This window comes from Drosophila montana, unplaced genomic scaffold (genome assembly GCF_035044405.1).
Source record: "Drosophila montana isolate Dmon_TW-CO22-7 unplaced genomic scaffold, ASM3504440v1 contig_786_1, whole genome shotgun sequence".
In the NCBI taxonomy this organism is placed as follows: Eukaryota; Metazoa; Arthropoda; class Insecta; order Diptera; family Drosophilidae; genus Drosophila; species Drosophila montana.
Window position 1 is genome coordinate 222,921 of NW_026999081.1, and position 14,062 is coordinate 236,982.

Genomic DNA, 14,062 nt, shown 5'->3' on the forward strand with positions numbered 1-14,062 from the left:
TTTTCGTTATTCAACGTATTAGACTTCATTTTTGGGTTTGTTCAATATTTTCTAGGTATTTTTCACTTTATTTCCAAATCATTGATGAATTTATCGTAGAACTTACTGCAAAATGAGAATATTTTTTGCTCAGAATTTGTAGTATGCATATGCTATTTATGCACGTACGTCAACCTACAGTTGGGCTTAATATTGTGTGAGTTTGGCTAAGGTTCAATTCAATTTAACTGCTAAATGATGGCTACAAAGTGTCAAATTGTTGTAAAAGAGCATCCAATACATTCTGTATGCAGTTATTTACGATAGTTTCCAACGCAGCCAACTTAACGCATACTCATTCAGCTTTTTGGTGCTGCCAGATCGCTTTCAGAAAGACTTAGAGATGTGCACATTTAAAACACAAATTGGATTTGAATGCAGAAAATCAAATTTAACTGTAAAATTACTTTAAATGTTTACTATAAGATGTTAAAATACCAATTCATTGCAACAAATGGCGAATATCGAATTGGAAACTAATTGGAATGTTGTAAATTGAACAAAATGTTGGGGACTAATTGACGCATCTCTATTGCAGCGATTTGGGACATGGTTTTCTAGTGGGGGCTTCGAAAAATGTATATTGAATAGTTAGTTGCAATTTACTACTTAGTTGGTTTTTTGATCCTTTTCTGGTTCCCTGGTCTTGCGGCGGCAACTTGGCATGTTCGTTTGGGGAATTCAGTTGTAAAACTTGTTGAACTCTTTTTCTGATGGTTTTTTTTTTGCTGTTTTTTTATTTTATTTGCGACTTGCCTAAAAGCAGTTTGTAATTATGCGTATTTTCTTAAATTTTTTTTTTTAGATTTTTCTTATTTTACTTCTTAGTTCATATACCTATTAAAAAAAAAAATTAACTTCGATGCTCTCAGTTAATACTTTATAGTATGTCTATGCATTTCCTTTTAGAATCTTTAGAAAACTTACGTAGCTCGGCCACTCTGCTATAACTACAGTATTTTTTTTTTACTTAGTATTTTTTCTCCACTTTTTTCGGGCATTTTTTTTCCACTTGTTACATTACATCTAATTTGTATATTAAATTGAATTAGTTTTGTTTTTCGTTTCTTTAAATACATATATTACAAAATTCAATTAAAATTGTTCTTGAAGGGCTTACTTAAGTTACTTGAATATTCTGTATCTCGTACCTCTCTCAAAAGCTAGTCAGGTTCTTAATTGAGTTCATAATTCTTTGGGTTTTTAGTTACTTGGGGGCTTAAAATGTTCAACTCCCTTTAGGGATATTTTTTTGTTCTTAAAAAATGTTGTTCGTTAAAGCCAGGGCTATTATTTAATAGTATGTATGTATATGTGGTACATTTATTTTGTTATGTTTTCGTTTTTGTTTTTTTTTTTTTGGTTTTTTTCATAACCAGCAATATTTTTAGTTGAACTTAGACGAATTTCTCTTATGTTCGTAATACATAGAACAATTTGAATACTCATATTAACATCTTCATTAAGTTACTTTTATGCACCAGAATACAACCACACACATACACAAAAACACACACATACACACATATATACTCTAAGGACTTTTGGGACTATGTTTATAAGTATATAGGGCTGATATAACCGAGTGTCTGCAAACCAAAAATCTATGGTTAAGTTCTGCACTAAGTGTAAATAAGTTGACATATCATATGCTTAACTGTGGATTTTATTTTACTTGATTTTGTTTTCTTTTTCCTATGGATTTTTGGGGGTGTAATGGCGGCATATCAAATTTGTTTGATATACCCTATAACTATAGGGATATAGTAGAGCCTATATAAGAAAATCTGCTGATTCTAGCACTTATAGTCGAACAGAGGAACGTACATGGATTTTGCTGTTGATATTGTTGAAGAAGCATACACAATACTTCTTACTAATATGCCTGTTTTCTGATTTATAATCTGAACAATTACTTAGACTTTTAACTGATATTATTACTATTATTATTGTTTTTTTTTTTTGTTATTTTTTTTTCTTTTATTAGAGATTTGTAGACTTGCTATTTTTGGGGAATTTCGCTAATAATGATACCAGAATTCAAACTTTTTGCTATGGTATTAACTGTTACGTTTTGTCATGAATGTGGAATCCTATATACATTTCTTCTTTTATATTGAATTGGGAGGGGTTGGGGTCTATTGAGTTCATCATTCATCAGGTTGCAAGTCACACTTATAATGGTAATGCTATGCTATGTAATTTAATTCAATTACTAGATACTATTGTGAAAATACCAATAATATCCTAGGCTTAAAAAAAAAAGTACACCTATCCTATATGAATATATATATATATATATACTATATATATGTATACATGTATATATATATATATACACATATAGATATATATGCTTGTATATGCTAACGTTTGACTTTTGTTTTTCTAATTTCGAAGAGGCTTATTTACAAAAGGCCGAGTTCGAAATTCGACTTGTAGAATTACTAATATTACTATTATTTGTATTATTATTACTATTACTACTATTATTGCATACACGTTCTCTTTTCCTAGTAAACTTATTCTCAGTGATCTTTGTGGCAATCGATGTGACATTCGTCGTCGTCGTCGTCGTCGTCGTCGTTGCATTCGTTCTGGCATCGCTATCGATTTGTGTTGTTATCGATATATCTGCTGCCATCTCTATGGAGATGCCAGCGTTGCCACCGCTGTTGCCCGCGTGAGTGGGCTGCGGCTGCGCACTTGGATCGGGTGAACCTTTGCTGTTCGCATTGGTAATGGTCTCGACATCCTCCGGTATGGCTGGTATGCTGATGCTCTCCAGGGTGCGCTGATGCGGATACGAATGCTGCTGTGAATGCGAATATGTCTGTTGATAATGGCTCAGTTCGAAGAGCTGTTCCGGTTCGACGGACAACGATGGCGAATGCAGACGCTGCCTTAGCGCTGTCTCCATCAGAGTTGGTGACATGGACTTTGACATGGGCATTGGTATTGACGTAAATGTTGTTGCTGATGTGGATGATATTGTTGACGTAGTTGCTCTAGCTGGCTTTAATATATGCATCTCGATGTTAATCACGGAGTTGGAGCGCTCTCTTTCTGATATTCAGCTGCCGTATTTGTTGGAAGATGCGTAGCTATTAACTGCAGATCCATTTGATGGCATGTGAGTATCAGGCACTAAATGTGGTGTTCTACTAGATATAGGTGGCAAAATAGGGCTTGTTGGCCAATGGTAAGTAGCAGCGGCGTTATTGGATGAGGGTACACTTCTATGCAAAAAGCAGTATGTTAATATTCTCAATTAGATTCATTTTGCGACCAAAACTTATTACAGTTAAGCAAGTCAATTGTTCTTTTTATCATATTTTTTTTTTTTTTTGAATAATTATCATAATTATGTTTTGTCATATGGATTTATGTGTGTGAGCTCGATCAATATGCCAAAATATCTATAGATATATACTTATGATATGAGATAAAAGCCATGGAATGCATTTTAAACCAATAATTCACTCGCGACTTGTTTTTATTTAATTTTTTTTTTTTTTTTTTTGCCTTTAAATTACCAAATGCAAATTGATAGTACTCACAGACACTCTTTTCATCAAAAATAATCACATGAATCTTGCATAGAAGAAAATGCCACAAATTGTAATAACGGGTCTTGCAATTTGGTTTTTTCCTTTTTTTTTTTGTGGGGGACGGGGGGTGTCTTAACTACTGGGTCTTAACAAAGTAGCACATATACAAGCATACACACAAATGATTCGATGGCTGAATTCCACTGCACAAGTTATTCAGAATGGTGGCAACGCTTAAACTGCGAGCGTCGGTGTGGTAGTCAGTTGATAACGTTATATATCGATAACAATGGAGTTTTTTTTTATCAGGGCTGCATGAGCAGAAATATTAGCGAATGGTTCAGTTCACGTTTCGCTTCGTGAACCTTATGAAAATAGCTCCGTTAATTACGGATACAAAAGGACTGACTCGGTTCACAGGCTTTTAATAAAATTTGAATGAATTTAGCATTATGTTTCTATTTAAAATTCCAGTTAATTATTCAAAAACGTCGTCATTCAGTATGATATTCAGTGGAATTCAACTATAATAGCAGTCAATGGGAATGATATGTATGTCTAGTGGATAATGATCTGATGATGATAATGATGATGATGATGATGCTGCTGCTGCTGCTGATGATGATGATGATGGTGATGACGATGATGATAATGACGATGATGCAATTGCTATAGCAAAAGCCGATTTGAAATTGGCTGCCCACAGCACTTACCTAGAATGGGGGAACAGCATGGGCGCCGCATTGAACATGGATTGGGGCGTGGCCGGTTGTACGGGCTGTATGGCAGCGGCGGCTGTATCAGGATGAAGAAAGTTGCGTCGTTGCTCGATGCGCTCCTGATGCTGTGTCAGGCAGCGAGATAATAGATCTGGAAGGCTTTCCATGTGCTCCTATCGAGGGTGGCATTGAAAATGTTATCGATTGTCGTTAACGTGCCTATCTGGCGATTGCTTACTTGTAGACTCTGCATTTTATCCTCTAGATTTGTTAGACGCTCCTCGATGGCATCCTGACGGCTAGACATTTCCGATATTATTTCATAGACCGTGTTTTGTGTCTGTGAAAGAATTGGACACGAATTCAATTAGAGTCGAATGCTGAGCTTGGCATTTCTATAGAAATTATGGATTGTTAGCTACCTTGGCCATATCGGTTATTGTGTTTGCATTATCCATTAGTTTGCGTTGATCCATTTTAACTTTTCGCAACCTAGTGGCAGGTGGGAAGAATCATCAAGTTTATAAACAATGTTATTGAAATTGTGTAGCACGTGTTAAACACAAATTTATTTTTCTTCTTTTTTTTATACTTTTATCTTTTATCATAGAGATATTTCTATAGAACCATGAACTGCTCTGAGTATTACAATTTTGCGCAACTTGATGGAACCAAGCTTCTGCCTGAAAGTGTAAGACTCAGCTGTGCAGCTATAGCATTTCTTATTCTTTTCATTAGACGGACCACAGGCCCAATATGGGTCAATATTATAGATTTATGAAAACAATTTTGATGTGAGAAAATACGAAAAACAAATTGTTTTCTGAAAAAGTTGTGAGTGTGTGTTAGAATTGATTGTGCCGTTATAAGTGTTACTTTTTCTTTTTTTTTATTTATATTTGCTTTTGGTTTAGCGTTAAGATTGCAGAAAATCGTATCAAAAAATATCATCAGAAAAATGTAGCTTTATTTTTCCAAATTAACTTTTCTTCGAATCTTGTGTGTGTTACATAAAACTGTGAAAAACCAGGTTACAAACTAATTTACTTGAGCTACACTAAAATTAAGTATGAAATGACTTAAAGCTTGTGTTCAGCAAGGAGGAGTTTTAAAAGCTCCCAAAGCTTCAACAGTGACGACAAAAAGCTCGCCCGATTAGCGTTACAGTGTGTACCAAGCCTTTTCCAATGATAATGACAATGACAATGACAATGACAATGACAATGACAATGACAATGACAATGACAATGACAATGACAATGACAATGACAATGACAATGACAATGACAATGACAATGACAATGACAATGACAATGACAATGACAATGACAATGACAATGACAATGACAATGACAATGACAATGACAATGACAATGACAATGACAATGACAATGATAATGATAATGATAATGATAATGATAATGATAATGATAATGATAATGATAATGATAATGATAATGATAATGATAATGATAATGATAATGATAATGATAATGATAATGATAATGATAATGATAATGATAATGATAATGATAATGATAATGATAATGATAATGATAATGATAATGATAATGATAATGATAATGATAATGATAATGATAATGATAATGATAATGATAATGATAATGATAATGATAATGATAATGATAATGATAATGATAATGATAATGATAATGATAATGATAATGATAATGATAATGATAATGATAATGATAATGATAATGATAATGATAATGATAATGATAATGATAATGATAATGATAATGATAATGATAATGATAATGATAATGATAACGATAATAATAGTTTTAATTATAATGATAATGATAATGATAATAATAGTTTTAATTGTAATGATGCTTCAGTTACTAAAGTTTTTGTTTATACAGTGTAGTCGAGGTTAGGTCCATGTTGCAAAAGCTGCTGATACTTTAAGATATGAATTTCTGGAAAATTAACGCTGCATGCTAGGTATTTGTGGCTAGTTTTCGGTATTATCAAAACGTAAAAACAGGGCTTTACAACCTATTTACAGGCTAGTAAAACGAGTTCAATCATTTAATTATGTTGATTTTTTTTTCTTTTTTTTTGTTAATTTGTAATTTGTTATTGCACTTATTGATTATTGTATTGATATTCATTGTTAGTTCGATAATGCTATGTACATTTAGTAGTATAAGCAGACTCTTCACATTCACATTTATAGACCCCAATCTGTTACGGTGCTAAGCATTACAATTGTTTAATTATTGATTTCTTGTTAAGCTACTATGCGAAAAAGCTGGAGATATTGGGATTACGTAAACTAAAAACAAGCTGAAGGATGTGTTGATAGTTCACAAGAATTAATATAGCATACTTTTTGGGGAGGGTAGGTCTGCTTTTCTTTTTAGGAGGATCTTTGAAACGATTTGTTTTAAGAACTTTTGAGAGCTATTTTAAAGATTTGAGCAACTCTTTTTTGAAAAAAGGAGATAATGAATTGTACGTTAAGATATAAAGTTGTAGTTTTGATATAAAAACTTGATTGAGATAAAATACGGCCCTTGGTATAAGTTGGATTTTTGTTGCCTTTACATTAGTTGGGAACTCTTCAGACGTATTTGGAATCCTGAACATGCCCGTGCCTGGATGTGTGCTCTGCATGATGCAGAAGATAAGCATATTGCTAGTAGGTGCTGCCAATTGGCTATATTATCGCCTTCTTATCGCTTTCGTAACGTGCCTGATGAAAGGGAGTATTTCTGCGTCACTTGTGAAGTAGTGGCAAGCGTTTGTCTGGCAACAGGTATCGCCAAACTGTCTGCTCGGCGATAAAGCTAAGAAAGCGGGCTCGTATGAGTGCTTAGAGACTCTTCATTGGGTCTTGCGTGATTGCGTGATATGCTAAAGACAGCTGACAAGTTGTGCCACATACACACACAGATGCAACACACAGACGTATACACACACACACACGCACACACACACACGGACGCTCACATTGAAGTAGCTTTGGGCACGTTTTGTTGTTTTTAAATATTTTTTTTTTTATATAGTTTGTTTTTATGAATAGACGCACATGTGTGGACAGGACAAAAGACAAGAACGTAAAACAAAAGTTTTTTAAATGTGATTTTATGAATGGTTTCTCTTCGGTTGGCTTCACACGTTCTAAGTTGTTCATTTTGAAAGCTTTACTTGGGTATTCGTTCAGGCTACATGGTTGCATTGTACAACAGATCTATTAACTGTAAAGCTATATAACTATATAAATGTATACGATATATGTTATTGCTTGATCTCTTTTTCTCTTCGTTTATTAAATTCAGATTTAGTTTCAGTTAAATTTGTTTATGTATATATATGTATAGATATGCATATATATATGTATACTTATTTGGTTTTTTTTTTGGTTGTTTTTTGGGGGATTTCGTAACTTTTTGGTGGTTCTGACAGTTAGTTGATGTTGATAGATCTCTAAAAATACTCACGCATATATAGCTAGAAGGAACTTTCTTTGGTGGGTTCTTACACGGCCGGGATTAACCCGTTTTACTAGTCTTGTATGTTTGTAAATGAGCCAAGTTTCACGAAGAACATTCGCCGCAGCATTTTTCAGCTAAATTTTTATGAGAAGAAATGAATACAAAGTTATTAGAGTTGTTGTGGCATTTGTTGTGGGACAGTAACACAATTGTATTCTACGAGTACTGAGTATTAAACGAGTATACGCTAAATGAGACGAGTATCAATACCAAATCGAGCTTTACAATGTAGAAGACGTACAATTGAAATGCGTGTCGGTCAGCAAATTGCAAGAAAATGAAAAACGAATAAATTGGTTGCTTAAATAGATCGGTAATACGTATTCCAGTAATCGTAAGAACTTGAGCCTGTCGGGCTGAAAATGTAAGTACTGTAACGTTTTTGTTCGAGTTGAGTTCGAGTTTTGGGCTCGAGGTTTGTTACGTCTTGAGTACGTCATTTGAGGTTATGTGTGTTACGTAATTTGAGATTAGGTGTATGTGTGTAACTGTACTCTATAGAGCTTGCTGGCTATTTCGGGTGCAGCTATGGAGACGATCTATACCCTTTTTGTTAACTGCGTGTCCATCATGAAGTTGTGCACATGCTTCTCGGCACGGGTCAGCTCCAGCTTGCGGGATACCACAGCCACGAGTAGCGCTGTACAGCCAGCACCCTGTAAACGATAATAGATGCGACATTAGCCATAAGATAGCAGCTGGGTGAAGAGAGATTGAATGCACGGCGGCTAACACAAATGCATACAGAGTGGACCCTGTTGCATTTGTGGCATGCTCGTGCAATCAATTATGATTGATCAATCATTTAGTAGCGTGTTCTTATTATTTCTTTTCTTTTTTTTTTCTTTGGATTTTATTATAATGCCAGTTAATTGATGTGGATTATTCATTCAAATGATTGTTTTAAGTCCAGAACTTGTTGCTTTCAATATTATGTTATTTATATCTACTTTTTTGTTTCTTTTTTTCTTTTTTTTTCTCTTTTAGGTTTTCTTTAGTAATTTTTTATAGTCCTGTCACCTCGCCTAAGATATTTGTTGTTCGTTTCTCATTTTTATTTTTTATGAGCGAGATGTGAATCAATGAGTAGTTGGTTGTATGAATGACTGAGTGAGTGCAATGAATGAATGGCTTACTCCAAATGCTATCGCACATTAGTTGGAAATATGTTTATTTTGTAATGCCAATATGCAGTTATTGTTATTATAATCATTATTAGTATCATTACGTGGCAAGAAGAGTTTGTTGGGTAATAGGAATTATGTAAATCAGAATCAGAATCAGAATCAGAATCAGAATCAGAATCAGAATACGATCTCAAGTTGTACGAATTGTCTAGGTATTACAACAGTTAGAGCTGGGAATTTGTTTAGTACACACATACGTAACGATAAGTCTAGAGAACAAAGTTGGAAAATGATAAACACAATTCAGAGGTTAGTTTTTAGTATTATTAAGTATTTTGGTATTTAGTTGAGTTATTGGTATTTTTTTTGTATGACAATTTCAATTCAAGGACTACGACATGTTCAATATGCATGTAAAAAGGTAGTCAGAGAGACTTAAATATATATGGAAAGAGTTAGAGTTCCATAGAGTAAGAGGAAAGGAAGTAAAGAAGAGGCAAGAAATTGAATCGAGCATAGGTTAAGTGTGAGCTAGAGTGAGGGAAAGAGACAGAGAGAGAGAGAGAGAGAGAGTGAGTGAGAGAGAGACATTGTAAAAGAGAGAACGAAAGAGAGAGAGAGAGAGAGAGAGAGCTAAAGCATTAGCAGAAGAGGCGTGTGTGTGGGTGTGCTTAAAGATCTGCAAATCAGCTCCGAGACGATCACATATCGATATACGATAAATGTCCAACAATCGACATGCATATTATTCGTGTGTTGCCTACTTCCAGGCGCGCCATCGTCGTACGTGACAAATGAGTTGAAAATAAAGTGTGTACGGACTGATGGACACTTGATGAATTCGCTCCGTTCTGTAGAGCCCAATTCGTATGATGTACTGATGTACTATGTATTTGGTATGTATGTGGTTGTATTCGACAAAGTACATGATGTAAGTACTTAAATAGGTTGTATACTAAACTAGAGGGCGGGATATTACATTGCGAGCTTTAGTGTTTTGAGCATTGATTAATCGTTGGGTTCATTTTGTTGATAATGCGATAAATGTAATTATTTACATATGAATTTCAAGCCTGTATCGAGTTGAAATGAAAGTAAATATGTTCGGTTAGAAACAGTTAATTGAATTGATTTTGAATTGATTTGGATGTGTGTGTGCAGTTGGACATTTTGTTTCCTTTTTTTCTTTCTTCTATTTTATTTAAGTTCTTTTGTAAAATGTGTTTTGAATGTTTTGGTTTTTTTTTTTTGGTTTTTTTTTTGTAATTTGTTTTTGATTTGTAGTTAAAAACTCACCATTATTCCTGTACTGACAGCGATACCACGTCCACAGTACGTATTCGGAACAATATCACCGAAACCAACACTCAAAAATGTTATCGCTATCAGCCACATTGCATTTAAAAGATTCGCATGCTCTTCATCATGAAATCTGTTGCATTTATGTATCCATTATGTGAATTTATCGATATTTTTGTTCGATAATTTATTTTTCGGTATATTTTTGGTGTTTGTCGGTATATTTCGGTATTTTTTTTTTGTTTTGAAATATTTATATATTTTGTAAATTGCAAACGCATTTAGAACCGCGTTTTCGTATTGTTCAGGGGCAAAAAATACACACGTATTTATTACGAGTACACGAGCACGCAGAGCGTATTATTCAGTATTAAATGAAAGGGAAAGAGAGATAGAGAAAAATATCGTATTGTTTTGGCTTAATATACACAAAAACGAACACACATTAAAAATATAAAAAATATATGTATATAACAATATATTGATGTATTAAAAAATATATATAAAAAAAATATACTATACTATTTTTTTGTATATAACAAACAAGAAACCAGAGAACATAAACACAATAGTTAAGTTTAACTATCGAACACAACAAGCTTAGAATAAACACAAAATAAAAAGAAGGAATTTAACAAACAAATCGAAAGCAAAAAAACATAAATAATTGAAATAATATAGCAAAACTCAGAGTTAGTTGAAGTTGAACTGATGACAGGCATAAAATATACTTAGAAAATGTTTCAAAAAAAATGCAACTTGAAAGATCGAGAGAGAAAGAGAGTTTTCTTCTTAATTTATTGAATCATTTGTTTAGGAACCGTGAACACACACAAACAGGTGGATATTCAAGTAAGGTTAGGTAAGAGTATGCAAGTAGAGAGGCTTTCTTTCTGGAGAAAGGACAGCGACGTAAACCGAGTGAAATGCGTCGTTGAAGTTAAGAGTTTGTTAGTTCTTAGTTTTTTTTTCTTTTTTTCTTCTTTGTTTAATTTTATTTTGGTTAGAAGAGTTTTTACTGGTGCAAAACAAACTTGAAGGTGACTATTTAAATTGGACATAGTTTTGCACACGCATATATACACACAAATAGCACATACGCACACACACACACACACACACAAACACATACACCCACACACACACACATACACATACACAAACACATACACGTAGGCTTTATATACATACACATAAATGAGCTGTCAACAAGGATTTGTTGCCTGTTTGTGGTAAGGGAAACTTACAATTGTTACAAAACAAAAGTCTGGCTCGGTTAGCGGTTGCTCACACACACACACACACACACACACACACACACATACACAAATAGTACACGCACACACATAATCAGAGACGTAGTTGTTTAACGAAATAGTGATGAATATACTTATATACATATGAATGTTTATGCGAATGTGTGTGTGCATTTGTGTGTGTGGTTGTGCTTGTGTGTGTGTGTGTCTGTGTATATGTGCTTTGCGATTGTATATGTATATACATAGATGTATGCACGATAATACAGAAGAAATGCATGAATATGTTTTGTATTACAGCGAAACACACAAAATACGATTTATGCATGAATTGTTGCTGTTGGTGGTTTTCTGCGGGTGTTGTTGGTGTCATTGTTGTTGGTGTTGTGGCTGCCTGATGATTTACAACAGAATCTTGCCTGTTATCATATATATATATGTATTTACATATGCGTATAAAGATAGTTATATGGAATGAACTAAACGCGCGCAATGCCCTGCAAAAAAACAAAAAAAAAACAAACCTAACCTAATCAGCTAAAAACGCGCGCCGATTCCTGCTTTTGGCATATTGCCAATACACACACACACACACACACAGTCAAAAGCACTTATGTGTGTGTGCACGTATGTGTGTTGCCTAATATAAGCATTGCTGTGTTTTGAATAGTTATTTTCTGTCGACTCGAATATTTGCTTATTTTTCTGCTTTTTTTTTGTATGAAATATTGTATGCATGTGTAACGTAACGTAACGTATACGTAGCGTACTTGTATATGTTGTTGTTGTTGTTGTTGTCGTAGCTGTATTACTTGTTTATGTTATGTCACAATCATTACATATGTTAACATTTGCATTGGCAACATTGTCTGTTCGGCTACTGTCGCTGTTAACGGTCGCTGTTAACTCATACTGTTAACTGTTGCTGTTATTTGTACTGTTAACTGTTCTGTTTATTGGTTCTGGTATTTTGATTTTGTTATAATTTTTTTTGGTTTGTTTCTTTTTTTTTTTTTTTTTGGTTTCATATAGTTAAATAGATTTTCTGTTTGTTTTTTTTTTTCTTGTTTTTCTAGTTGTATACTTACCACCATGCCGCAGGTGAGCGTTATACCGCGTCCACAGTATGTGTTCGGCACAATGTCGCCATAACCGACACACAGAAATGTGATGGCCGTTAGCCACATGGTGTTTAGCAAATTCGCGTGCTCCTCATCGTGGAACCTTCGGTTTCAACATTTCAAGTTTTCATATTTTTTGTTTGTTTGTTTGTTTGTTTTTTTCGATTTTAAACGTTTTCAAATTCGATTCAGTTATCGATTATGTATCGTTATCGGTTTCGGGGTGCAGTTCAGTTGGTAGCATACATACAAACATGCATATATATGGATATATATTCACATATATATATATATATTTAGAGACATACATATCGATAATATGCGTTTGATAATTTATATTTTGTTGTTGTTGTTGTGGTTTTTTTTAGTTCGATTTTAAATCGAATGGTTTTTGGCATTGCGAGTATATCATATATCATATATATATATCGGTATTCAGTAATCGGTATTTTTTTTTTTAAATCGGTATCGGTATATTCAGTATTCGGTATTCGGATGCATATGCGTATTCAAGTTGATAAAGAATAATTTTTTGTTTGTTTTTTTTTTTCAGATTAAATTTCATTTTGCAATTTGTGGATACAGAAGTAGGGTGAGAAGTGGAGTAAACAAATAAACAGATGTGAAATTATGTGAACATTTTCTTTTTTTTTATTTTTGTTGGTAGTTGTCATTATCGAAAAGAAAAACAAATAACAAATGGCACAAATATTTGTTTATAGAATTGTTTCTTTCGATTATTTCAAAAAATTATAACATATTTTGGTTGGTTTTTTTTTTTTTTTTTTGGTTTTTAGAACAATTTGTTTGTTGAAAAATATACACATAATAAGTAAGTATTACACAAATCCAACAAAGAATCATAAACTATAGTATATTACATAATTATCAAATTAATTCACGAATGAAGAACAAATATGAGAAAACACAAAAAGAAGAAGAACATACAACCAAAAAAAAATAGTAGAAAGGAAACAAGTCCTGAATAGAATAGGATAATCGGGTACGAATATATACGTATATATATATAGAAATATTTAATTATAAAATATACAATGACACGATTTATAGTATTTTGGTAAGTAAGTAAGTAGGTTTAGTTATAAGGTTAAAGCTCTGCACAAGCTGAAAAATGCATTATGGTATGAAAGTGTTAATGTTGTTCGGTCGGCCTAACCCCTTTTAAAACCAACTGGCAAAGTGACTGGCAAAGTGACTGTCAAAGTGACTGGCAAATTGACTTAATTAAAAAAAAAAAACGAACTAACTAAATGACTGACTGGATTAAGACGAGGACATGCTTACATTACCTGAAGAGTGAACCGTTAGACACACACAGACACACACATGGCCACAAACACACAAGCACACAAAATGCCACATCAGTGTTAACCTAACCTCAAAGTTAAAAGCAAAATGGCGC

The 14,062-nt window shown here is 33.4% G+C and overlaps 1 protein-coding gene across 12 annotated transcripts in view; it reads right to left on the reverse strand.

Moving 5' to 3' along the window:
* Positions 1–1,091: 1,091 nt before the first annotated feature.
* The window catches only part of SK (small conductance calcium-activated potassium channel), a 90,864-nt gene continuing 77,893 nt past the window's right edge, over positions 1,092–14,062 (reverse strand). For 4 of the 12 annotated variants that reach the window (XM_064698858.1, XM_064698856.1, XM_064698853.1 and 1 more), the window contains 7 exons: positions 10,260–10,395; positions 8,382–8,492; positions 7,783–7,910; positions 4,732–4,801; positions 4,548–4,649; positions 4,304–4,482; positions 1,092–3,278 (listed from right to left, as the gene is read on the reverse strand). In XM_064698858.1, coding sequence (XP_064554928.1) covers positions 3,113–3,278; positions 4,304–4,482; positions 4,548–4,649; positions 4,732–4,801; positions 7,783–7,910; positions 8,382–8,492; positions 10,260–10,395 — 892 coding nt within the window. In that variant the 3' untranslated portion in view covers positions 1,092–3,112. Of the gene's footprint in view, positions 3,279–4,303; positions 4,483–4,547; positions 4,650–4,731; positions 4,802–7,778; positions 7,911–8,381; positions 8,493–10,259; positions 10,396–12,606; positions 12,743–14,062 lie in introns of those variants that run through there. The other 8 variants (XM_064698857.1, XM_064698860.1, XM_064698859.1 and 5 more) reach the window with 8 other exon arrangements.